Source organism: Crotalus tigris, unplaced genomic scaffold, assembly GCF_016545835.1.
Source record: "Crotalus tigris isolate CLP2741 ecotype Arizona unplaced genomic scaffold, ASM1654583v1 scf7180000017600.4437325, whole genome shotgun sequence".
NCBI lineage: Eukaryota > Metazoa > Chordata > Lepidosauria > Squamata > Viperidae > Crotalus > Crotalus tigris.
The window spans coordinates 3,679,364-3,706,611 of record NW_024096504.1 but is presented as its reverse complement, the minus strand read 5'-3'; the positions used below and the strand labels follow the sequence as shown (position 1 = coordinate 3,706,611).

General features: G+C 37.1%; 2 protein-coding genes across 3 annotated transcripts; both read right to left on the bottom strand.

The window, feature by feature from the left end:
• Positions 1–846: 846 nt before the first annotated feature.
• DNAJC9 (DnaJ heat shock protein family (Hsp40) member C9) lies at positions 847–8,035 on the bottom strand. 2 transcript variants are annotated; one of them, XM_039367524.1, is made up of 5 exons: positions 7,683–8,027; positions 4,831–4,971; positions 3,882–4,136; positions 3,174–3,260; positions 847–2,463 (listed from the first exon to the last, which is right to left on the bottom strand). In XM_039367524.1, exons 1-5 carry the CDS (start codon positions 7,860–7,862, stop codon positions 2,353–2,355), a joined length of 774 nt encoding a protein of 257 aa, XP_039223458.1. In that variant the 5' UTR covers positions 7,863–8,027; the 3' UTR covers positions 847–2,352. The 2 variants fall into 2 exon arrangements, with proteins under 2 accessions (XP_039223458.1, XP_039223467.1); XM_039367533.1 differs by having other exon boundaries at positions 2,447–2,463; positions 3,174–3,256; positions 7,683–8,035.
• A 5,823-nt stretch (positions 8,036–13,858) lies between these two features.
• TFAM (transcription factor A, mitochondrial) lies at positions 13,859–27,248 on the bottom strand. The gene is made up of 7 exons (XM_039367446.1): positions 27,090–27,248; positions 22,201–22,334; positions 20,787–20,857; positions 20,216–20,365; positions 19,117–19,212; positions 15,642–15,698; positions 13,859–14,332 (listed from the first exon to the last, which is right to left on the bottom strand). Exons 1-7 carry the CDS (start codon positions 27,155–27,157, stop codon positions 14,174–14,176), a joined length of 735 nt encoding a protein of 244 aa, XP_039223380.1. The 5' UTR covers positions 27,158–27,248; the 3' UTR covers positions 13,859–14,173.

Sequence of the window (27,248 nt, the reverse complement as noted above, 5' to 3'; positions counted from 1 at the left end):
TTCAGACTTTTCCAGAAGACCAGTGAGGTTGGGTCCAATCTGACATCAGGGTCGGTGATGTTCCAAAAGGGGAGGAGGGGGGTGTCACAGCAGAAAAGGCTCTCTTGGGACCCATCAGATGACATTGCTTTGGATGAGATCCCAACATCGCCTCCTTCCTGCTGGACCTGAGTGGATGTGATTGGGAAGGAGGCAACACCTCAAATATATTTCTGTCTCTCTGATGTAATGTTACAGATGAACGTTAACTAAAGAATACTTGCTGCTCTTGGAGTTCCTTTAATAAATGGCATCAATACTGTGTTAATTTTCTGCTAGAGCCATCAGGGCATTTTCATTTGTTGGTATTGCACCTCCCATACAATCAAGCAGCAGGATGAGCCTGCTGACTCAGATCATCCGAAGAAATCCTAACTTCTCCAGTCACACTTAACAATAACAATGTAGTAGTTTTATTAATGTTTTACAGCAAATAATCAGACTATTTCCTCCTCTATTATAAAATGTTATGGGCAAAAATGGGGGGTTATTTTATGGCATTTTTGGAGGCTCCCTCAACAGGAAAAATTGGTCACAGTCCCACTTAGCAATAATGCTTTTATAGATTTTATCAAGCTCTCATTTGCAATTTTTCCGATTTTGATCCCTAAACTGGCTTCCTTTTTCTGAGTTGTGCAAGTTGGTTTCCTTCACTCCACCACAGACATACAAAAATGTGTGTGTTGCTTAGGAAGAACAAATTGCCTGAATAACATATTAAAGCAGCATTGCCTCTTCTAACAAGAAATGGAAGCTGATTTTTTTTCCAGGAAAGGGCAGTAAGAAAATGACAGTTTATGCACAATATTAAGCCACTCTTTCAATTGTAGTTTTATGAAAAAGGAAATTAGGTTTCATACAATAAATAAGCCATATATCTTTATTACCTATAAATTTAGCTAAAAACTAAATGGATAGGGGAAATAATGCATCTGGCTGAGGAATACAATGGATGCAGATACTCTCAAGAAATGGAAGAAACACCTATGCTTTTGGAATATATTGAGTCTGCTTTTGTGCTGTCTCAATGGTTAGGAAACTTTGCCACTGAAATTCAGTAATGTGCTCAGTTTGATTACAGCCCCGGGAATCCAAGTAACATGGGTCTGTGTACATAACCCTTGTTTTCTTCTCCATATCTAATGTTCTCAGGGTTGGGGTTAGTATGTTTGTTATGTTATGGCTGTTTTAATCTGAGCTGTTACTTTTGCTGCCATTATATAGTCTGATATTGAAGGTCAACTTGGGTAGCTATAATAAATAATTCTGTTTAAAAATCAGAATTAATTTCCATGCTCACATTGGCTATAGTTTGGAAAGCTGACTTCATTTTGAGTAGCTAACCTGTTGATTATGCAATCTTCCAGTGCATTGTTTTTGCTTTTACAACAGCTCTCATTCCTATATTGCTCTTAACCTGCAAGACTATCTGATTTTACAGTTAACAGTTTTGCCTCATGCTTGTATTTGATGGGCATATTTTTGCCTTATGCTTATAAAGAGATGTTGGAAGAGATATGATTAGAAAGGTAAGTATTACTTTCCCCATCCCAGCCAACCTGGGTTTGAGCATGTCATACTGGTTGGATATAGGTTGCCACAGTCAGCATTTCTTCCAGAATGGAATTTGAGAGGTAAGATATTCAAAGACTGATCCCCAGCTGTAATCATACATAAGCCAGAAGGACAATGCACACTCTTCTTTAAGTCAGATGTATTCAGAGAATTCATGCCCTTGCAAACACTGGTACAATTGTATATAATTGCTTTAAAGAAATTTTCTCTTTCAGATCTCAGTCTCACTGCATTAAAGTTAGTAAAGATTTCAGTTCATGTAGCACTATTAAAATTACTTGTAGAGTTATTAGAAATGTTTAAAATATATAGTTCTTATGTATGCATACGAACTACCATCATTTTGGACTCAAGGCACTACTGTTACCTGTGAAAAGGTGACTTAACAATACATCATTTCAAAATGTTTCCAAATACCTGTAAGTTTCACCTACAATGTTTCTGGTACACTTCTGAAAGCAATTTAAATTTAATAATTTGCTCATTTTTTAATTTTAAAGAAGGTTTTACATTCAACTCAGCAATAGGTGAACAATATTATTCTACAGAAATATAGTATAGTAAGGATTTGATCAAGCTTTCTGTGCAGAAAGGCTGTTCCTACAAAATGTTCAGAGCTATTTTGCTGGAAATTTGCTAATTGTATCTAAAATCCTGCTGTACTTTTTGTTTTACATCAATTAACTGCTGAAAGTGTGCTGCGAATTAGGGGTAAATGAAAATCATTTATAAAATCAGTCATTTTTTAGCAGTTGCTTTCTTTCTTCCTTTTTTGGGTTTGTTTGCATACTTTGCTTCCATCCGAGTCAGAAAACCTTCCATTTCCTTTTTTCGACTATCTATTCTGCTCTGTTAAATGGAATAAAAACAAGTTGGTTAAAAAAGCAAAATATTAGCTTCTATTGTAAAAAGCATTACAGCTTCTCCTCATTTAACAACTACCTCAGATAGTGACCATCTGCAAATATGGTAATAAATGGTAGTAAAAAAATATTAATTTTCTTAGTAATGTGCACTTACACCAAATTTTTGCATCTGAGAATATACTCTGAGTGAAAGTAACGCATAACGCACTACAGAATTTTATCTGAATGAGACATTAGCAACCAGCAATCTTTACAGTATCTCAGTCAAATATTTGCTGAGCTACCACTTTGCTTAATGACAAAGTTAATTGAACAGATTGTGGTCATTAATTCAGAAACAGCATCTATATTAAAGTATTTAAAATAACATGAAGACTTAAAATAAGTTTGTTGAAAGAATCAAAACTACTGTTTAAAAATTACAAAGAAAGTAACTGTAACATCTATGAGCTATTGTTATCAAGATGCCTATTAATTAAATATGCTACAAAGATCAGAAACAGATTCCCCGATTATTGCTGTGTTTTGTATAGGAAAATCACAGTCAATTTGGAACCTCTACCATATATCAAGTAAAATTCTTTGTTCCAATGCAAGTCACTGTATGCTAAATTTTGACATTTTATGAACTCTTTGATCAGGTTAGAAAAGTTTTTTTCCCAAGGATCTTTAAGTATCTTTTCCTAATCTTACTTGAATTAGTACTTTCAGATCATCATCTCCTTCTCCAAGTCCCATTTGTTCTCTGGATTCTTCTGCCTCTTTAGCTTCCTTTTCTGTCTGAAACAGCAACAATACTGAAATGAACTATCAAGTTTCCTAATTCAAATCACCACTGCAATTTATTTAGCATTTAAAGAAATATTCCCACAGCAACCATTCTTTGAATCAAGGTGGCCAAAGCCATGCAGGAACTTATAATAAAGTGAGGACCTGGGCCTGAATCCCCAGGAACAAATCCAAAACTTTAATTAACTGTTTTAATAAAAATCTTCAAATAAACACATATGTGTATTCTGTACATGTTACTGATTATTATTATTTTCATAGCTTTAGAATTTTTTTTCTAAAAATCACTAGAATGTAAGATAATACAAAAGATAAGGGCATCAGTCACTTTCAGAAATTCCACCTTGATTTAAAATATGAGGATTATAATATAAAGATAAATGGTAGATGCTATATACCAGGGGTCTTCAAACTTGGTCCTTTTGTGACTTGTGGACTTCAACTCCCAGAATTCCTCAGCCAGGCATGGCTGCCTGAGGAATTCTGGGAGTTGAAGTCCACAAGTCATAAAAGGGCCAAGTTTGAAGACCCCTGCTATATACACTGATATATTTAGAATTTTATTTAGTGTTACAAACTTTATTAATAAATCTTATCACCAGTTAAACATACCCTTCTTTTTCTTGCATTTATCTTTCTCTTAGACTCATTTACAAAGGATTTATAAGATGAAAGTTCTCCAGAATCAATAGCATGTTGAATGATCTGTCTTATTCTTGGTTCATCTGTATAATCAACACATAGCACAGACTCCATGATTTTGTCCATATCGCCTTTAAAGTCTTCATAAGCGGCTTTAATGTCCTCCAGCTCTTCTGTGGAATATTTGTATTTCTTTTCAAAATCTTCAATATCTTTTACAGTTATCTAGTTGATTAGAAAAAATTAAAACTTTTTTTACAAGCTTGTTAGAAATACTTTTTTCCATTCCTACATTCACTATTATTTAAAAGGTTTTTCTTTTCCTGTCGTTCAAGTTCACCTGAACCAAATCTTTATGAAATAAGAAGGTGTTCTGTATGTGGAGTCTGAAGCCAGAGAAGACAGTCTCAATTTAAGCAAAACCAGCAATTTATCTAGTTCAGCAATATAATCACTGCTTGGAAGCAGTTCCTGTGAGCTTTGAGTTGTAATATTTTCCAATTCTATTTGGAGATTCTAGTGTGAAGTCTGGGAAGTTCAGATGCAAGAGCTATGTTCATTAGTAACTTCAGGATTTTTAGGGTTTAGTGTAAGTTACTTGTATTTTGGCAAGAATGGATTTAAAAATTAATATTTTCTGCCATTTGTACAAAATTCCAGAATTATCAGAACTGCTTCTCTTTAATTATAACTTTCATTAAGCCTTCTTTATTAAATTTGTTTGCTGCCCATGTCCGGAACAATGAAGTAATGGAAAAAAAAAAAACCCTAGCAACCGGCTTTAGATATGGTAAGAGTCCATCATAAAATGATGTATTATACAAAACTTACACAATCGTAACATATACAAAATGTTATACTGGAAATAATTCTGGCAATTCAGTTATATAGTTAGTGTAGAGTTTAAAAAAAAACCCACTTTTTTGAATAGCAACCTCCAGTATTCATCCCAGTTAGGATCTTGGGTCAATACAGTTGATTCCTCATCCACGATCCCTTGTTGATCATATAACGCCCTCTGTTCCTCATCACTTAGTACTGCGTACACCTTGCTGAGGATCTAAGAGGATACAGACAAATAATCCAATAAATGGCCTGCTCCCTTCCTCTTGCCTTTTCCAAAGGGCCTGTTTTAGGATAAGGAATGTTACATTATCATAAATTGTCCTAATAGTAAAGTAGTAAAACTACTGAAGAGTTTTATCATTTTGTAAGTACAGTAAATTGGGGCCATTCTAAGTAAGCAGAATTTAAACTTTTTAAAACAAAACTGAATCTTCAAAATATATTGTTTGTTCTTTAGATGTATAATCTTTTTATAAAAATAACAATTTATTCACTGCAAGCAGATTTATGCTGCTTCAATTGATTCTAAGCAGCCCACAATTCATAGCCAAACATCAAAACCACAGGATGGTAATACTGTAATTAGACAGGACAGGCCACCATAAGAATTTTGTGAAAAGTCAATTTATGTTTCCCTTTGCTTCTTATATGGGGTTGGGGGAGGGGGTTCAGAAGGCATAAATGTCTACATTTAGTTTATGATTGAGAGGCAGAGCCCTGCAAATCACTATAGCAGGTAGAAGTCAAAAATAGGTTGCCAGCCAACTTACCAAAACTATTGTTTTTAAAATTAACTTGTGGGATGGACAGGCAAGAAACCCCCGGAGGACATGCTTCCTGTTTCATTCAAATAAGAATGCTTTTATCAGTATGAAACGATTCCACCACCAATTGGGCATATCTGGGATACTTCTGCCCACCCACGTTCCTCTTCTTTTATGCCACAAGTTTAGAGTGACACAAGGGCTGGATCCCCACCTCCAGTTTTTCCTCCCCGCCCCCTCGAGCCCTGGGAGGTTACATCAAGCCAAGTTAGCCTGAGAATGTCAGTTAAAAATTTAGTGACCCAACCAGAACCTCAACAAGGCTAATTGCCACACTATAGTAGTGACCAAAATTGTGGAAACCTTTTGGGAAAAGTGTATTTTTGAGGTTTGATAGCTAATAACACCACTTTTTTTTGGAGTAGTACCATAAAATTATATATCAATGGAAAGATAATTTAATCTAGACTGTAATGTAATAACTTTTATGAAGGATTTGCTATTAGAATAGCAATTATAAAATAAAAAGTTAAACACGTAGAAAAAATGAGATATACAAAAATTATCACCATGTCAGTTAATACTTACAGTAACATGGTTTTAGCCCAGTTTAATCTTTTCAATCTTTGTTTGAGAGATAAAAGTGGTTTTGATGGAATTCTAGATTTTAGGCCAAATTCCTGCAGTCTGCACCGAACAGTCCTTGCACATTGCATTGTGCCATTTCATCTTGAATACACCTAGATGATTTTCTTCTGTCACGTAAGCACAGTCTCTTAATTCTTCTATCATCATTTGCTGTTGTGCACCTCTTCCTGCCTTTACCAATGTGGTTTTGTAGTAACTGAGTCTCCTTATATCTCTTCAAAAACTTAGAAATGCCACCTTCGGTTACGTTTCCACCAATTTTTCTTCTAATTTCTTTATAACTGTAGCCTTGTTCACTTAATACTACTATTTTACATCGCTTTGCACCATTATTTTAATTTTATTACGTTTTACAAGCTCACTAAATGAAAGAACACAAAAACACCCAACTAACTTGATAGTGATCACATAACACACTGACATGTCCCTCCTCTCAGCTTCAATACATGACATCAATAGCTGAATCCTACCGTGATCTGATTGGCTCATTGCCAAAACAAGATGACACCTGTTCGGCTCTCTAAACAGTTCATTGGCTACAATCAGATGAAGGAAAGCTACCTGATATCAACCTAAGCAAGTTGTGCTTCTTTTTTCTAGTTATTTGGCTATAGCTTTTCATAGAATACAGATAATTGAACAAACTTTGCTGCATTACATTCTTGATTAAATTATCTTTCCATTGATATATAATTTTATGGTACTACTCCAAACAAAATTGGTGTTATTAGCCATCAAACCTCAAAAATACAGTTTTCCCAAAAGGTTTCCACAATTTTGGCCACTACTGTAGCTATACCTGCAATATTTATATTCTCTCCCATTTGTCGTGGGTGCCCTCTTTCTGGTGCAGCGACTGGAAATGTTCCACTTATTAGTTTTCTCCGTCTCAGTCAAGGTACTGAGGGCCACACAGTATGGCCTTTGTGATACTCTCCATATGGGTTTTGTAGTACTGTTGCACCAGCTAACTCACGTGGGTTTTCTTGTATTTTACATCTGCCTTTTTCAAATGTCCTTAGCGCAGAATGGAAAGTCACACTAAGCTTTCCAATCGAGCCTCCTCCCTAACCACTAGGTCCGTCCCAGGTTAGCTTTCCCGGAGGTTAGCCAAGGCTGTCGCCTCTTTAAGCAAGACTTCGCAACTAACAACAACAAAAAGAGCTTTCCCCGAGTTCAACTTAAGGCGACCAAATAAAGCTAGTCCTGCAGCTTTCTTCCAAGATAGCTTGCCTCTGCTTCTTCCGATATGTGTGTGTGTGTGTGTGTTTGCTAAGGCGACCAAATAAAGTTAGTCCTGCAGCTTTCTTCCAAGATAGCTTGCCCCTGCTTCTTCCAAGGGTGTGTGTGTGTGTTTGCTTAATTTCCCGTCTAACCTGCAGCCCTGGGTTTTCCTGGTGGTCTCCCATCCTCGCACTGGTCCAAACTAACTCCCCCCACCCCCGCGGTAAAAGACAAGGCAGGCTCCAGGGGCTCAATCGGAAAATAAACAGCCCCCGGAGCTCAGCTATACCTGGAAATGCCGGGTGGCGCGCTCCTTATCAGCCGGGTCAGCGCGGTCGGGATGCACCCGGAGCGAGACCCTGTGGTAGCCACGGCGGAGCTCATTGGCCGACGCCTCACGCCTCACGCCCAGCACCTGGTACAGGTCGCCCGCACCGAAGGCCTCCCGGCACAGCTCGAGCAAACCCATCTTTTTTTTTTCCTCCCGCGAAACCGCCCTGGACTCACTGGCGCGCACCCGCGATTTCGTTCCCGCTGCCTCTTCCTCCTCCCCGCTCGGCAGCGCGCGCGAACCTGGCTTTCCCGCCACTCGTGCCCCTCGCCTTTTACTTTACAGCGCGCGTCAGTAGATGTCGCAAACAAAGGGAGTCAAGGAAATCAAAGGACCGGGAGCGTGAACCGTAGAGATAGGAATGGATAGAGGCGCGCGTCCTCGACTTGCAATCACAATTGAGCCCAAAACTTCTGTTGTCGAGATATTTATTAAGTGGGTTTTGCCCCATTTTACGACCTTTCTTGTCACAGTTGTTAAGTGAATCACTGCAGTTGATAAGTTAGTAACCTGGTTGTTATGTAAATCTGGCTTCCCTATTGACTTTGTTTATCAGAAGTTTGCAAAAGGGGATCAAATGACCCCAGGGCACTGCAACCATCATAAATATGAGACAGTTGCCAAGTGTCTGAATTTTGATCACAGAATCATGGGGATGGTGCAAAAGGTTGTAACTGAAAAGGGTCATAAGTCACTTTTTTCAGTGCCATTGTAACTTTGAACGGTCACTAAATGAACCGTTGTAAGTTCATGACTACTTGTACTCAGTTGATTAGGAGTTATTGTGCTCTGCTTTCTGAGCAATTAATGTGAAGGATGGGTAGGTTGCACTTACTGTGATTGTCCTGGTTTAGGGCTGCCAGACAAGTTTGCTTGGAAAAAGCCAGATAGTCACTGGGGGAGAGCTAAAAGGGAAAGTTTGCTCACCCTAGCTGCTAGGCAGTTTATTTCAGCTTTGTTTTTTCCAACCTGGGGCTGTCCAGGAAGCCCTGCTGGTGCTTTATTCACCACAGCTTAAGTTATTTCCTAAGTAAAAATATTCAGTACAGGTAGTCTCCGAGTTACAACAGTTCATTTAGTGTTCGTTCAGTTACAATTGAAAAAAATGACTTATGACACTTATAACTGTTGCAGCATCCCTGTGATCATGTGAACAAAATTCAGATGCTTGGCACCTCACTAAAATTTGATTATTGCAGTGTCCTGTGGTCACGTGATCACCTTTTGTGTCCTTCTGATAAGCAGTCAATGGGGAAGCCAAATTCATTTAATAACTATTTTACTAACTTAATAACGGCAGTGATTCACTTAACATATGTGGCAAAATTCACTTAACAGTTGCCTTGCTTAGCAACAGAAATTTTAGGTTCAAGTGTGGTTGTAAGTCAAAGATTACCTGTAATTATTTTTCTGGAAATATCCCTGAGGTGTTTACAGTACAAAATAAGATTTAGAATCTGGTAAGAAGGTTCAACGATCTTCATTCAGAGCAGCAGCATAGGGAAATCAGTGACTCTGAATCCAAGCAAAAGTTTGTCTGAAGAGGGCTAGGGCTGCAGTCATCAACTTTGAACCTGGATTTCAGTCTCTCGGTAACTCTGCTTCAAAATGCTTCTCTAACTGCTGAGCCTAGCAAAGCAGTTTAGAACAGTGTTTCTCACATTTAGCAGTTGTGATCTTGAATTTCCAGAATTCCCCAGTTCCTATCTTAAAAGTTGCCAAACATCTTAAAATTGCTACAGTAGTGGCCAAAATTGTGGAAATATTTTGGGAAAAGTGTACAGTAGAAATGCCATCCTTGGTTAAGTTTCCACCAATTTTTCTTCTAATTTACATCGCTTTCTGGGAAACCAGTCAACTCTTTGCACCATTACTTTAATTTTATTACGTTTTACAAGCTCACTAAATGAAAGGAAAAAAACCCCAACCAACTTGATAGTGATCACATAACACACTGATAAATGTCCTCTCAGCTTCAATACGTGACATCAATAACTGAATCCTACTGTGATCTGATTGGCTCATTGCCAAAACAAGATGACACCTGATTGGCTCTCTAAACACTCATGCTCATTGGCTACAATCAGATGAAGGAAAGCTACCTGATATCAACCTAAGCAAGTTGTGCTTCCTTTTTCGGGTTATTTGGCTATAACTTTTCATAGAATAATTGAACAAACTATGTTGCATTACATTCTTGATTAAATTATCTTTCCATTGATATATAATTTTATGGTACTACTCCCCCAAAAAAGTGGTGGCCATCAAACTTCCAAAATACACTTTTCCCAAAAGGTTTCCACAATTTTGGCCACTGCTGTAAGTGTGAGAAACACTGGTTTAGAGTATAACTTTTTTTGTGCAATATAGTTAATAAAGCCATTGAAATAATAAACTCTGAAACACCACCATACCAGTTAGACTACCTCAATGGTTCTCAACCTTCCTAATACCGCAACCCTTTAATACAGTTCCTCATGTTGTGGTGACCCCCAACCCCCCAGGGGGGACAGGAAGGCTGCTCTGCCGGCTCCACCCAGCCTGGTTGGAGAAGCGCCATTCCTCTCCCTCTTTCCTCCCTCTTTCTCTTTTTCTCTTTCCTCTCTCTCTTCTCTTTCCTCTCTCCTCTTCCCTCTTTTTCTCTTTCTCTTCCTGTTTCTCTCTTTCCCCCCTCTCTCTTATGGCAGCATCGTCGGGGGGCCCTGCCGCCCCCAGCCCAGCCTCCGCTACATCCTCAGCTGAACAGGCAGGGAGGGGGAGCAGGATGGGAAGCAGCGGCTTCTTTCTCTCGAGAATGGGGGGGGCTTGGGACACACAGGAGTTCCGCGCACTGGGCAGCAGCTGCCTCTTTTGCCCCAAGCAGATTCAGGCCAGGCAGCGGCAGCGAGAGTAGGAGCAGCCGCCTCTGCCAGTTGCGTGGCCTGGCGCATTACTCTGCACGGCTGGAAGTTTTGGTCGGGCGCCAGGCCTTGCCGCCATGCGGGCTCAGTCCAGTTCCCGGGAGCGGCGGCAAGTCACGGGGGTCTGCAAGTCCTGAGCCCCCGGGAAGGCGAGAATGTGGGCGAGAGGCTGAAGTGGCTCGCGACAGGGAGGAGCCGAAACTTCCTGGACACCCCGGCCGGAGGGGGCGACCTTCCTGCCCGGCCTGGCCGAGGGTCCTCCCAGGCTGCTCAAGAGGCGCCACCGGGACCTTTGGAAGAGCCGCCCAGCCGCCCCTTGGTGCTCCCTCCCGCCACCACCCCATCAAACTTGTCACGCTCCGGCCTCGCCTCCCTGCCGTTCCCGGGCCGGCCGCAATTTTCCACCTCGCGGAACCGCACTTAGCCGTTTTTCCCGAAGCCGGCAGCGGGCCAGCCTGTCCATTGAGAGGCCGCCGGGGGAGGGACCGCCACAGGAGGGGCCATGCTTGGCAGCGACGTGGAGGGAGGCCACAGCCCATCGCTCCGGAGAGCCACAGCCAGAGTTCAGCGGCGAGGCTGGCCTGCACTGCGCTTTCCGCTTCCCCACGAACTCTGCTCCCAAAGCTCGGGGCAGGAAGGCTGGAGCCTCAGAAGGCCCGGAGGCTGCTGGAGGTGTTGTTGACAACTGCGAGCATCAGCAGGTGTGTTGGTTCTGTTGTGGGTGTGAGGCAGAGGCGCTCTGGAGTGTTTGTATGTCTGTGGGGGGGGGGCGGGCAGTCCGGGCTCAGCAGGCATGTAAACAACTCATTAGTTTGAAATCACATCCGTCGCTCCTGCTTGGTTGGCCCTTCTCTGTTTTGAAGGCAAGAAGTGATTCCTGCAGAGTGAAAGACAGGTTTTATCGTGAAAATCCGCAATTCTATAGCTGAAGGCCCTGGCTACTCTTCTCCCAGGGGGTGGGGCACCTGGGCGCATGGCCAATCAGGAGCCCTGCAGGAGGTAAGTCCGCCTGAGCGAGAGAGAAGGGAAGCGAAAGTGCCTCTCTGTCTCTCTCTCTGCAAATGGTGGAGGAGGACATGTGGAGACGGATGCGGAGCAGTGTCTCGGTTCCTAAGACCATCGGAAATATGTTTTCCTATGGTCTTAGGCGACCCCTGTGAAAGGGTCGTTCGACCCCCAAAAGGGTCACGACCCACAGGTTGAGAACCGCTGGACTACCTCATACCACATTTGCCAACATTAGCTTCTTAAAGCATGAAAAATGTTTTTCTCCTTTGAATAAAAACCCAGACACAATGAAATATACTATATATTTCTTGAAACAATGTATGGCATGTTTATGAAACCCTTGTTTGTGCAAAAAAAAAAAGTTCACTAGTCATCTAGATTATATTTATTAGATTTTCTGCTGATCAATCTAGGTATTTTATTATTACATGCTCAGTCCTTAATACATTTATTTTTTGCTAACTCACCATGCTTGAATACTGTTTCTCATCTAAGAATTACAAACTGGAATACAAAAATAAAAACAAGAAAGAATGAAAAATCATTACAGTAGCAAATGTATCAGATAGTATCAATGACCAGGGAAAGCAAGAATACCTTGGTTTTCAAAACTGAATTATGGAAGAGGCAAATCTAGTTTTAAAAGTGAGAAAGCAATCAATTAACTGCCATTAGCTACCAGAAGCTAATTCACCTCCCCAAGATAATACCAGTGGCCCAGAATCATATGTGGGAGGGGTTCCAGTGAGTTTCTGTATCCTAGTTTTCCGTAACAAAGATTGTATAATGATGCAACATAATTCTAGTTCTCTCTCAAACTCTACATGGGCAGCCTGGAGTATTTCTGCTGTCATTGATAATTGCTAGTTTGCCTATGTACAAATATTTACTGCCCACTAGTCTATATATTAATGCTGAAAACCATAGTTCTTCATTATAAAGTAAATATTAAAATATACAGGTTTCTTGACACACCAGATATCACTGGTATGAAAATTTTCTTTCCAAGATACCTATTTTACTGAAAATTTCCCCCCAGTTCACTATTGCATTATTTCCCGTCACAGGAGGTAGAAGGGTTTCATCCCAGCTTTCAAACTCCTCAAACAAGGGCTGCAACATTTTTAGTGCTGTAGACAAGGACTGTTGCCACCTAGTTGGGTAAAGGCCTAAGGGCAACATTCAAATTGCACGTTTCTTCATTCTACTCATTGTAATTTCTCTCCCTGCCCACCAGACTAAATCTCAAATCTGTGACATCTCCAAACTTCTGAAGTGGAAGAAGTATATTAGGACTCATTCTGATGACACAAACTATTGGCAGTACTAATTCCTCTATCACACTGGTTCTCAACCTTTTTAATGCCGTGACCCCCCCCAACCGGTCGTAAGTCGAGGACTACTCAACCGGTCGTAAGTTGAGGACTATCCCTGCCCGGGAGTGCCGCACATGTGTGGTGCCCACCCCTGCGCTGGCCGAGGCGTAGCTGGCAAGCGGCAGAGACGGCGCAGGGCGACCACCGGCTGGGCCACCAGCTGGCCCAGCCCAAGGGAGGTAAGGCACCCGCCAGGCCCCATGCGTGCCAGCAACCCTCCCTGCGCCCGCCGGCCTCCCACCTCCCACCCCTGGCCCTCTTTTACTTACATTTTTAGTAGTTGCTCAGCAGGGAGGGGTGGAAACTTCCAGACAGCTCGCCTTCGCTGCAGACAACTTGCAGCATCGTTTGCAGAATGGGACTTTTGGTGGGCTCAGCAGGGCAGAGACAGCCTGGACAATTCCTATTGGCTTTTGAAAGCCAATAGAATAAGACTCTGTTCAAGAGAGTCTATTCTATTGGCTTTCAAAAGCCAATAGAATAAAAGGGAGTAGCACAGCTAAGGAAAAGGGGGAAAAAAATGGCAGACTGTGTTGTCATGACCCACAGGTTGAGAACCGCTGCTCTATCAGATCTGAACAACAATATTAATATATTTTGCATAAAGCTTGTTATAGTATTTTGTAATTGTTTTATGTGTATATTCATATGTGCCGTTAGTAGATAACATTAAAATGTATCTTCAAAATATTATTTAAAATTTGTGGAGCAATAGTTTAATTACATGATTGAAATTTGTAATATATATGCTTTTTCCACTAACAGCATATATTATTCTCCCACTAAATTACTGCAATATTTCACTGCAATAAATATTTCAATTAAATTCCTATAAATTACAGGACACAAGTTTGTACTTCAAGGTCTTTTAATTAAAAAAAAGTCTATGTCCAGTGGTTATTTAGACATTTTTGGAAAAAAAATACCACCTTTCTCATGATTAGCGATCACTTAAATTTCCACAAACTTGATTATAAATGTTTTGACTGTTAACAAAAAAGTAAAATACTTATATTTATGAGGAATAACCCTCAATGACAAATGCTTTCACTTGCAGTCAGGAATAATGAATAAGACATTTTTAAACTTATTCCTCAGATGGTTTACTCTTGCACCCGTTTTCTTTGTTGCTGATGAAATAATATTGCTTTCCAAATCTTTATTTTCAGCTTAAAGGTTCTGTTACAGAGTTTTTTCGTTTTCGTGTCACTGTGAATTTATAATTTAGAATATCCCCACGCCCACTTGCTTTCATTTGCTGTTCCCATGATCTCATTTCATTTTCATAGCGAATCTTATCATCTTCTGCAAGCTGGCTGTAGACCTGTAAAGTAGTATATCAGCTAGTCACATATCATATTAAATCACAATCTTTAATCGCATTTTAATTAACCCCAAACTAGAAGCAATTCATGTGAATTGTGCAAAGGTGTAAACCATGATTTACAAACCTTTATGGCTTGGTCTATATAACTCTCTAAACCAAAACAAACAAAAAAAACACCTCATTATGGTTTAGCTTCATGTAGGAACCGGTTACAAAGAAATGGGGTTCCCAAAATGCTGAAGTTGTCTGCACAAACTGCTGCTAAAAGGAAAAATACCATATACATACACAACAAATGAAGCATTTCTCTGCCAAACCTCAGCCATCTCTAATATCTCTATAATAATATTTCTAATATCTTCCAGGATTTAACATTCTATAAGAAATTCAAATTCCTATGGAGAGGGGGGAGAATCAAAGCTTGATTAGAAATGATCTTTTTCTGTTTGAAACAGATGTATATAAGCCTTCATATCTGGCAAATACAAGTATGCTTTAATTAGTACCTTAAGGTGAAAAAAACCCCAGACCTTAAGGCAAATTTGCTCACATCATTAACTTAAAATTTATATAACTGAGACATTGTCAAAACTATTAATATTGTTCCAGCTTTTGAGTATTATTGCAATGTCTAGCTATTAAAATACTGCTTGCATTTTTTTAAAAAATAATGCATGGATGCACAAAGCAGGTACTGGTCAAGAATTTGTTGATGAATTTAATAGTCAAATAATAGCTCCTTTTAAATAGTTATGTGTGTTATTTAATAATTAATAAAATGAGGCCTTGTATTTTTAATAGGAAAAACTGATTCTCCTGGGTCTCAGGTCTTAGCCTTGAAATTATTGAACCTGTTTCCACAATTATTTGGAAGAAAGTTAAGCTCTGGGGTACAAGTAGTATCTGACTAACAGTGACAAGTGGAACTGGAATTTCCATTAAGTCAGGGGCTTTTTCAAATTACAATTTTTATGGAATAGCATAAACTTTTATGAGATATAGCTTATTTCATCTGATGCAAGGAGCTGTTTTATGAATGAGCAGATTTAAAACTTTTACTAATATATTTTTCCTGATCTTTTTTCACTTGATAAACAAATCATAATTCAGATATAACAGATTTATAGCCCTAGGTTCATATACTCACCTGTTTCCAATAATTAAGCTATGTTATAGACAATTCCTTCCCAAGTGAACAATCAATTATCAACATTCGAAAACCCTTGACTGCAGACTTAAAATATGATAGATTCCTAATTTAGACATCAGCTTAAACCTGGCACCAATATTAGTTTTATGATAGTACCTGCTTTTGAGAACTGGGCAGGTTTTTCCATTCTTCACATAAAGCATGAAACTTTTCCTACATGAAAAGGAAAAAAAAAAGAATAATTCACTAAAATTATGTGGAAATTCCTTAGTCACTTTATTTGTTCTGTACTTATATTGGACAATATTTATTATTCTAAAATGAGACTATCAAATGATCCAATGTAAATAAAAAATATGTTATACTGCTCTTCATTTTTATAGTACTTGTGAGAGTCTACAAGTACAGCTATAAATAATAAGTGATTCACAATTAATAAAATTATAAACTCAGCAAAATTAATTTTTGTTGACAGGTATGTGTGAAGCAAGATTGAAAAGTGGAATAGCAAAAGAAGAGCTGATAAATTATAAATAGCTTTCCTTAATTCTTACTTGCTAGCTAATTTAATGACTAAACGACCCCAGCATTGCTTTTGGAAATATGTGGTTTCTTCTCTGCAGATCTCCAAAGCCAGAGAATAATCTATGTGTAGAAACTGGAAATAATATCTAAGACTTTAAACTAACTGCTTAAAAAAAAGGAAAATTAGTAAGAATTTTTAGAGATGAAATTGTCACTATGACATTGAAAACCAATTCAAGATGCAGTCAGAATACAAGACGGTTCTATTAATTTCCTGAACATAATCTACTTCTCAATGTATGATGTCATGTATTGGGCCTGACCTTTCTAGGTTTATGGAGCAGATACAATTTTCAAAACTTAATCAAAGATAGACCTTAGAAATACATCTTTGGTGAAAAGACTTACTTTTTGAAACTTTCCTAAGGTTAGGTTTGGTTATTAAGGGTCATTGTTGGCATAACCATCTGGATTAATGGATATAAAAGTCCAGGGAATTCTAAACATCATAGTTCATGCGAAGTACATAAAGAGATTATGCCCAATCTGTTAGAGAAAAGCCTCCAGAGATATAGAGAACTACTCTGTTCAGCACTTAACATTTTTGCCAACTTATTAGACCTTAATGATAGGTCTACCATTAAGGTCTATCAATCAAAATTTACACATCCATTACAACAGTTAATATACAGGACAGAATTTTAGTATTTATGATGAATTACATGAAAAATTTAATGTTTTGTACCTAGAAAAATAGAATTACTGGAAATACAAAGGGGGAGATGTAAACTACTGATTTACTTACTTGACTGCATGAAGTACAAAGAAATTTCTTTTACAATCAAAATTGAAAGATCTTCTGTATCTTAGAATTCATACTGAAATTTAATCTTGTGTCATCAGAAATGGGCAACAACCAATTTTGTTTTAGATTTAAAGTTCCCATCAGTATAAAAAATGGGTGCACAGAACATTTCACTTTGAAATGTATCAAGTGCAAAAAATAACACCATGATTTCAACTTACAGTTGGCTATTTTGAACATTATAGTAATCTTGAATTTGAAACACTTCCAAAATGTCTGAAATAACCCATTTTAAACTTGGACCAACAATTTTGTGAAATTTCATGTTTAAAATGTTATAAAATAAAATCTTTCTATTCCCCCTATAATGTATCCTTTAGGTCAAGGGTTCTCAAACTATAGGACGTGAAGGAATATGAAGGGGAAAAGTATGACCTTAAAAAAAAATCTCAAGGTTTTAAAACAATCATGTAAAACTCGAGTCGTGCTAAAACTCATTCTGGGGTTTGGTCCCTTCTTTGACTGCACAAGCCCACACAGTCCGGTACCCCTATACAAAATTAAAACAGTCATTAAAATTAGGTGATACAGGTAGTCCTCAACTTACAACAGTTCACTTAGTGACAATTCAAAATTACAACAGCACTGAAAAAAGGGACTTATGACCACAACCGTTGCCGCATCCCCATGGTCACATGATCAAAATTCATGCATGGCAAATGGTTCATGTTTATGACGGTTGCAGTGTCCTGGGGTCATGTGATCAGCCTTTGTGACTTTCTGACAAGCAAAATCAATGGGGAATCACTTAACAACCACATTACTAATTTAACAAATGCAATAATTCACTTAACAACTCTGGCAAGAGAAGTCGTAAATTGGGGCAAACTCACTTAACAAATGTTTCACTTAGCAACATAAATTTTGGGCACAATTGTGGTTGTAACCTGAGGACTACCTGTATATTATTATTTTTTTTCACCATTACCGTATTTTCCGGCATATAAGACGACTTTCTAAACCCTAAAAATCTTCTCAAAAGTCGGGGGTCGTCTTATACGCCGGAATATATGGGTAGCTGTTCTCTGAATTTAAAACCAATCTGCCCCCTAGTGCCCAGTCCTATTTTTCTTTTTACAGAAATAAGCACTAACAGGACAAAGCATACAAAAATCCCATTTTTCTACATCGCCCATCACTTTATTATTTTTCAGGAAAAGCAATTAAATAGTAGAAAACAGTAAGCTATATAAATTAAGGACATTACATCTACAAAAAAAAGAAACATTCGATTTACTTCTTATACCTATAGCAGCAGTCATGAATCTATGAAAAAACTTTTTGATTCAGCAAATCACATTGATTATGAAAGATACTGGTCAAAGGAAAAAGATCAAAGTGAAAATTAAGAAAATAGATGATGGGATCTACCAGAGAGAATGCTTAAAAAAGAAACATTTGTTTGAATATGGTTAAAGAAACAGAAAAGATTCTGAATACATATGTCATTCTAAGAGAGATGAATTCCTTAAATAATACTGTATGCTTTCCCCCCCTTTTATTTTATTTCTTGATACAAGTAATATAATACTGCTGAAATGGCCTAGATGAAGGAAATGTTTTAGATAATTAAATGTGTCTGAATTTAGGGAAATTATAATGTATAAAAAAGAAAAAAATGTTTTGAATAAGACCTAAAGGATTAGATGACTAGGCACATTAAATGGAATATTTAAAGATTAAATATATTTTATCAAAATAATAAGAACTATATTATTTCAAGGTTTGCAAAGAAGACATTTTGGGGGAAAGGGAAAATCAACTAAATGTACTATGTGGATTATAGATTATAGAAACCAATTGTTAATGATTTTTCTTTACAAATGTAAACCCAGCAAACACACTGTTTACCAACTATTAAGTGATTTATGTTTTAAAAAATCAATAAAATATATGGGGGAAAAATACCAGCTGAGTTCAGGAAGAATTAGGGAAGCAGTGGTGGGCAACACTCGCTTTCTAGCAGCAAAGGAATGGAGCTCCTATTGTGCTCATCTATAAACAGAAATTCAATATTGTACCGTATTTTCTGGCGTATAAGACGACTTTCTAAACCCTGAAAATCTTCTCAAAAGTTGGGGGTCGTCTTATACGCCCAGTCGTCTTATACGCCGGAATATACGATACTTTTATTCACTGGGGGAGTGGGGGATACAGTATACCAATTCATTTCAGGGATTTGTAGTAATACAAAGTTTAACATTCTTTTCTTTATGCTACTTTCCATCTCATTTTGTTTACCTTATTTGAGGTCCCCTTGACTTCTTGGAAATGTTCAGAAACAAAAATATTGAAGGAACTCCGACATTTTTTTGGTTTTCCAAATGCTGTTAATTCCTACAGTAACATTATTGGACATTATTATGCAAGTATTTCATTTGAAATTGTATTCACTTGTAAATTCACAATGCTGAACAATGGAGAATTTAAAAGAATCTTTGTAAAACAAATGTGTTTACTGATATGGAACACATTCAAGGAAAGTCAGTAAAAAAGAGACTGCACATTAAGGCAATTTGGAAACATCCTGTATTTCCTTACTGGAGACTCCAGTTTTACTAGTACGTCATTCCATTATCAGGCACTTTAATCACATTATTTAAATGACGTTTTATTGTAAAGATTCAGAAGATTGTAAAGGAGAACCGAAAGGAATAATCTGAATGTAAGTATATTGGCTTTATCGTTAATTCAGACAAAAACCAATTAATTTTATTACTGGCATTGACAAAATTATCATCAGTCAATTGTAGAAGGCAATTTTACTTGGAACAGTTTACATCCTTTGATACCATCAAACATCAACATCTGCCTATTCCAGGTCCTTGGGAAAGATTGAATAGATGGATAAAAATGCTAAATTCAGTCTAAACATCTGGTTGACTGTGCAATAAACCATTATAATAATAGGCTTGGAAATTGGGAAGGTCCATCAATATGATCCTGAGTTTTCATATGGTTAAATAGAACTTGTCTTTTGGGGTCATTATTTTATTGTTGTTTTTGTTTGCTTTTTAGTCCTATGTTCACTGCCCAGAGTCGCAATTGCGAATGAGCAACCATATAATTTGAATTAGAAATAACTCTGATATTAGTATGTGAAATATATCCTTTGATGATATATATCTTGATCAAAAGATGTGCATCATGTTATTTATTGTTAGGGTGAATAAACACCATTTAGAGGTTTCTTTATCAAAATAATCTTATGTATATACAGTGAGTCACAGCTAGAGATATTCTGAAAGGAAAAAAATTTGCACAGACAAAATCAGGATACTGAGGATTTGCTGGTACAACGTCCTTATATATTTGGATAATGAGAACAGAAAGCACTAACCTTCTTTATTCTTGCTTCTTTTCTTATTTGCCTCCTTATTCTTTTTTCCTGTTTCAAAGTTGCCTCCTCCGCAGGATTTAGCTCAGATTTATATTTAGCCATTTGTTCTTTATATCTATCCCATTCAGATTTTGCAATTGCTTCATAATGCTAAAAATAAAGAAAACTAAATTTTGCAATAAACATGTACATACATCTGTCAAGCAACACTGAAAAGTTAAAGATACTGTATTTCTATGAATACAAGAAGCATTTCTTGTCAGTTCTAGAGTTAATGATTTGTAATTTGCATTGCACTCATGTTGGAAGCAATGCTTCTGGGTTGAAAGGATTAGCCGGTGAGATTAACATTGTCTGGGGTCACCAAGTTGGGGGCTTCTTTCAGAGGAGCTAGAGCGAAGGATGGGAGAGCACTCTGCTCCGTGGCAACACTCTGGTCTCGAATGTGGGCTTGCTAACCTCCAACCCAGCGTCCTAACCATGTGAGCGCCACTGTGCTTCATGATTCTCAATAAAAATAGTATTCTATTTGTAAACAAACAAATAATATAGAGGACAAAATCATACATACTTGTTTTTCAGGTTCTGGTAATTCCCTCCAGATACGCCCAATCTCTTTCATGAGCTGCTGATTGTTCAGTTCTAGATAATAACAATAACAATGACTATAATAGTAATAATAATCTATAAAGACTTACAGTCTTTATATGATGAAAATAGAAGACACATATATATCAGAACAGTGGCAGACTAAGTTAAACTTTAGTATCCATACCATTCACAATTACCCTGATTATCTGAGAAATCTAAACAAGAGATTTAGTAAGCAAACTATATTTCTTTAACTATGAAAATATGATAATCACTCACAGTTCTTTTACATAACAAGAAAAAAGGGAGGAGATTGTCCCTGTGGGAAAAAAATCATAACAGTAAATTTTTAGATCCAGTAGTGCGGGGGTCCCCAACCCCCGGTCCATGTACTGGCAAAGCCCCATCTGCGGGATGCAGGCAGCACACAAAACCATGCACCCTCCAGTCTGTGAAAAAACTTCTCTCCACAAAACTGGTCCCTGGTGCCCAAAAGGTTGGAGACCTCTGCAGTAGTGCATATGCTTGAAAAATAAAAAGTAGCACTTAGAGCAGTGGCCCCAACCTTTTGGGGACCAGGGACCAGTTTCATGGAGCCAGGTTTTTGTGTGGACCGGAGGGACATGGTTTCACATGCTGCCTGCATCCCAAGATTGGGCTTTGCTTGTTTGCATGGCTCGGTTTCTGACATGCTATGGACCAGTGCCAGTCCACAGACCAGGGGTTGGGGACCCCTGACTTAGAGAATCTGATTTGAAAGAATTGGAGGAGGTTGCATAAGTAACCTACTACAATTTTTTCTTTGTGGCAATTCTTTGCTGCACAGATAAAATGGCAAATTGAATGACTGCTTTTAATTAAATGCTTCCAGATACTGGCCAAAACTATCTGGGTTTGAGTTTCTTCATCTCTCTATTTAAATCTGATGATTTTTTTCCCCTACTTGAATCAATAGCTGGAAGTTATTCTTGATTTTTAAAATTCCTTGATTTTTAAAATATGTGTATATATTTTCATTTATACAGAAAAATCTTTAAAATTGGTTATCCCCATTAATTCGTGGAATTATACATTAAAGGTATATATATATATATATATATGTTGCACTTTTTGCTTCTAGTAGCATCAAAAGCATATGAAAATCATTTGTAAAACAGTGATGTTTTTTATGCTACCCCTCAAAATCTACCTCACTTACATTTATAATGAACTAACTAATGCATAACTTATAATAGATTTTTGTGGAGTTATTTCTTTTAGTTTACTAAAGAAGTATTTTTACAATATTTATAATCTGCCTAGACAAACTCTGAATGGGTTAAAACTAAATTCAAAAAAGTACATTAAACAGATATCAAGAAAACTAATTTCTTAACTTTAGGCAAACTTCTTACCTGGATATTTTTTCTTGTAATGGTCACGCTGTTTATTTAGAAAAGCAAGGTATGATGGCAGAGGACGCTTTGGACAACTGTCAGAACTAAAATATTTTGAAAAACATTTTTCCAGTGAAGGAGTGACATTGCATCTAAGGTAGACAGAAACAAAAATATCAACTATTATTGCATCTAAACTGTAACAGTAGTATATAATAATGGGAAAACAGGGATTGCTTAAAAAAAAGAGACATGAACTGAAGAGTCTAAGAGAAAGCAGTCACCAATAAAGGAGAAGGGGTCCTTGATGATCTCTGAGCTTGGTTGGTTTTTTGCAGATGTTTTATTATCCAAACCATCATCAGTTCAAAAAAAAAAGTCAGTTACAACTATATCCTAATTACAAAATTAGAAATAATGTCCTAATTTAAACATTTTTACTTAAGCCTAGCACAAAATCACCAAGGTTGTTAAGTTGCACCTTATGGAGCAAAGGGGAAACAGGAGGAAAACAAACAATAAAAAAAGACATTTCATAGAACATATTTGTCTGAATTCTATATAAATTAATCACAATGTTAAGTTTTAAAAGTTCACCGATTGCACTAAGCCAGCATTTCTCAATCTGGAAGAGCCCTTGAAACAATTTTTAGGTTTCAGGAAACCCTTGTATAAAAGTTGAAAAAAACACACACACACAAGCTTCATAATTCAGTTCAAATCTATAAAATCCACATTTTTTTTTTTTTATTGAAATTTTTCAAAAGTTTTACAAATAAAAATCCACCCCCCCATCCCCAACCACCCCACCCCCCCCCGACTTCCCAGAACTGAATATAGGATTATTTAACAAATATTTTAAAAATAACATTTGCAATTTATAAAATAATTAATAATAATAATAAAAATCACAGTAATAATATATATAGAAATAATATACATAAAATAAACTTTAAAATGAATAATATATACTAAAAAAGAAAAAAAAATAAATAAAAAGAGAAGAGAGAGAGAGAAAGAAGAAAGAAGAAAGTAGACGAAGAATAAAGCATATATATATAAAAAAAAATATATGAATAATAATACATAAAAAATGTATATATATAAAAAAGAAAAAGAAGAAAGAAAGAAAGAAAAAACAATCATTACAAATTATAAAAAGGCTAGATAATATTTTTCCATATCCAAATTATGTTGTATAAAATTTATCCATTTTTCCCATACCGCAAAAAATTTTTCTTGAGATTGCTCCTTTAAGAAAGCCGAAATCTTTGCCATTTCTGCCAAATACGAAACTTTATGAAACCATTCTTGTAAAGTAGGCAAAGATTCCTTCTTCCAATATTGTCCTATTAACAACCTAGCGGCTGTAATCAAATTTAACATCAATATAACCTCCTTAGCATCACAGTCAATAACAATACCTAGTAAAAATAATTGCGGAGTAAATTTTACCCTCCTTTTAAAAATTCTTTGAATATTCCACCATATCTTAATCCAAAAAGCTTTTATATGCTTACACGTCCACCAAATATGGTAATAGGTAGCATCCAAATATCCACATCTCCAGCATTTCGGCTGTAGATTAGGGTACATAATGGACATTTTCTTTGGATCAAGGTGCCATCTATAAAACATCTTATAAAAATTCTCTCTTAAATTTTGCGCTTGTGTGAATTTAACATTTCTTATCCAAATAAGTTCCCAAGTATCCATTGAAATCGTTTCACCAATATTCTGTGCCCATTTAATCATACAATCTTTAACTAGTTCAAGTTCTGAATCTAATTCCACTAAAACCCCATAAACTCTCTTAATATGGGTTGGCCTTTGATCTCTTACTTGTTTTAAAAAAATTCCATCTTCTCTAAGCCAGCCCATTTTACAATCCATCTTCCCTCTATCCACTATTTGTCTATATTGGAACCATGAATAAGTTAAGTTTTCATGTGTTAATTCTTCCAAAGATTTTAACTGCCAGTCTTGGCCATCCCATCTTAATAACTGTACATAAGAGACATTGTCCATATTTACCCCTTTCCTTATACCTTCTATGGCATGCCGAGGTATAGCCCATAATGGTATTTTGAAGTCACTTTTATAATACTTTCTCCACACTCTTAGCAAAGAGTTTCTTATAATATGAGAATTAAAAACCCAATCCACTTTTTTATTAAATATTAAATAGGCATGCCATCCAAAAAATAGGTCCCAGCCTTCCAAATGAAGTATTTCTGTATTTGTTAAATTCACCCAGTCGCTAATCAATGTCAATACTACAGCATCAGAATACAATTTCATATTTGGTACCTTGAGTCCACCTCTCTCACGAAAATCTTGCATTATTTTAAGTTTCACCCTTGGTTTTTTCCCTGCCAAAACAAATTTATTAATACCTTTTTGCCATTCATCTAAATTACGTTCGTTCTTTAAGATAGGTAACATTTGGAACAAAAAAATAAACTTTGGCAGGACATTCATTTTAATAACTGCAATTCTGCCCATAAGGGATAACTGTAAATTATTCCAGTTTTTTAAATCCTTCTGTACCTCCATCCACAGCTTTTCATAATTATTTTTATACAATTTTACATTAGAAGCAGATAATGTAACCCCCAAATATTTTACCTTATCAACAATTTCAAAGTCTGTTAAGTTAACTAAAGCCTGTTTATCACCATTAGTCATATTTTTAGCTAATATTTTGGTCTTATTATTATTAATTTTAAAGCCAGAAAAACGTCCATATTGTTGAATCAATTGTAATAATTTCACCACCGAAGAAACAGGTTGAGACAAAGTAACAACCAAGTCATCTGCAAAGGCTCTTAATTTATTTTCTTTTTTATTAATTTCTATTCCTTTTATTTCTTGAGACTCCCGAATTTTAATCAACAAAATTTCCAGTGTTAAAACAAACAATAACGGAGACAACGGGAATCCCTGTCTTGTTCCTTTTTCTATTACAAAAGCCTCTGACAAACCCCCATTTACAATAATTTGAGCAGTCTGTTTTTGATATATATTGGATAATACTTGTAATATATTTTGTCCAAAATTAATCTCCTTGATTAAACACAGCATAAACTGCCAATTCACTTGATCAAAGGCTTTTTCAGCATCCAAAAATATCAGGCCTGCAGAGACTTGGTTATTCTTTTCTAAATACTCTAATAAATTAATAATTTGTCTAACGTTATTCTTCATATACCTTCCAGTTATAAAACCCGATTGATCCCTCTGTATAAACTGCTGCAAGATCCCCATAAGCCTGTTAGCTAAAATTTTTGCAAAAATTTTGTAATCCACATTTAAAAGAGATATAGGCCTATAATTTTTAGGCAAAGTAATATCTTGACTATCTTTTGGAATCAATGATATAAATGCATTACGCCAGGATGGAGGGATCTCTAACCCCTGTAATAAATTATTAAACAGTTCACACAACGGTTGATCATCTCTTCTACTAAAGCTTTATAATAAATAGATGTCAACCCATCCGTACCCGGCGCTTTGCCCAATTTCAATTGTTTAATAGCTGTAACAATTTCTTCCTTAGTAATTAAACCATTAATCTTTTTTTCCTGATCTTCTGTTAATTTAGGAAAGTTAACTTTGCCTAAATAATTATTTATATCTGTAATTTGAATATTAGTACCCTTATATAATTTTTGATAGTATTCTAAAAAAGATTTCTTAATCAATTCTTTCTGATAAACCAATTTACCATTATAATTTATTTTATCTATATATAAAATCCACATTTTATCATACTTAATCACTGCAAAGCAATAGGCCCGAAGATGAACCATAGCAGCTGGAAATTCCTACCACTGCAAGTTCAGTATTGTGAAGAGCGCAAAATTCAAGAGAATATTTATCTTTTTCAACCTCCGCAGAACTCTTTAAGCCCACAAAGTCAATAATGTGCAGGGACTCATATTATATGGCTTATTTCTGGCTTAACAGTATGTGTCAATTATAGTATAAATTTGAGAACAATAAAATCATAGTTAGAAAACATGGGTTTTCTTTTTGTTTGCTTATTGATTGCAATGGGGCAGATGCCAGAACATTTGTGTACTTTAGTTTTGTTGTGATTTAGTTTGCATGATTTAGTTTTTGCACTCTAGCCAAAACACTAACCTTTCCCGGATTATAAACACAAGTTAAAAAATAACCAACAAGGTAGATACTAATAAAAATACACCCTTCTCAAATCCCTTAAGTATATTAAAAACCAACAAACATGTTCTAATAAAAACTTTTTTACGTAAACGCCTATTTATAATTCAAAATAAGGACAGGAAGGAAACGATGGTGAAGACATTCCAAATAAAATAACCCCGGGATGAAACGCCAACGGCCATAAGCGAGGCTCGCGGGCTGAGAAAGGAAGCAACATATTTGTCCCGCAATTTAGCACATTTCATCTTAAATTATAGTAATCTGTATCCAGGAGAGTTTTTTCTTCTCTTGGAGGCCCAGATTAGGAAATGCAGGGAGGCGACGCTTTGCTTAAAGCTCATGTTTTTATCTCCTGCCTCAACGCCCCAATTCTTAGTACCTTCCCCCGTTTCTGAAACAGACGCCTGTGCTTTGGTCCCTCACGTCTCAGCCACAGAAAAGACCTCCAAGGATAGGAAAACCATGGTGAAAACGAGTCTGTGGGCAGCAGCTGCTTCTCTACCGGCTGGACATACGAAAGGCCGGGGCCTTGGAACCCCCCCATTCGTCAGGAGAGAGTCCGACTAGGTCATTTTAAAGCGGCGTCGAGTTACGACTCCGCGAACCAGCCCGATCCCCACCAAACGAAGGTCAGCGGGACGGACGCCCAGGCATTGCGAAGACTTAAGGGAGAAGGATGCGGGAAGGAAAGCAGGGATGAACGCCGGGATTTGCTTTACCGGAGAATGCCGCGTGGTCCAGACACGGATACCGACGCTAACAGACGAGCGACCAGCGCTACCGCCATCACACTTTTCCCTCAGGCGACCCTCGCGCCTCCGCCCCACTCCCACCCCCGCGCACAATCGATGTGATCCAAGGCTGACCCGGATGTTCCT

Coding starts and splice junctions, on each gene's coding strand:
- TFAM (XM_039367446.1), bottom strand. CDS start 27,157: ATGGCGGTAGCGCTGGTCGCTCGTCTGTTAGCGTCGGTATCCGTGTCT. Junction 15,699..19,116: donor TCAAGGGGACCTCAAATAAG/GTAAACAAAATG, acceptor CTTTTCATGTAG/GAAAAGTTTCATGCTTTATG. Junction 14,333..15,641: donor TGCCCAGTTCTCAAAAGCAG/GTACTATCATAA, acceptor ACTACTTTACAG/GTCTACAGCCAGCTTGCAGA.
- DNAJC9 (XM_039367524.1), bottom strand. CDS start 7,862: ATGGGTTTGCTCGAGCTGTGCCGGGAGGCCTTCGGTGCGGGCGACCTG. Junction 4,972..7,682: donor GCGCCACCCGGCATTTCCAG/GTATAGCTGAGC, acceptor GTATCCTCTTAG/ATCCTCAGCAAGGTGTACGC. Junction 4,137..4,830: donor GGAGGTTGCTATTCAAAAAA/GTGGGTTTTTTT, acceptor CTAATCAACTAG/ATAACTGTAAAAGATATTGA.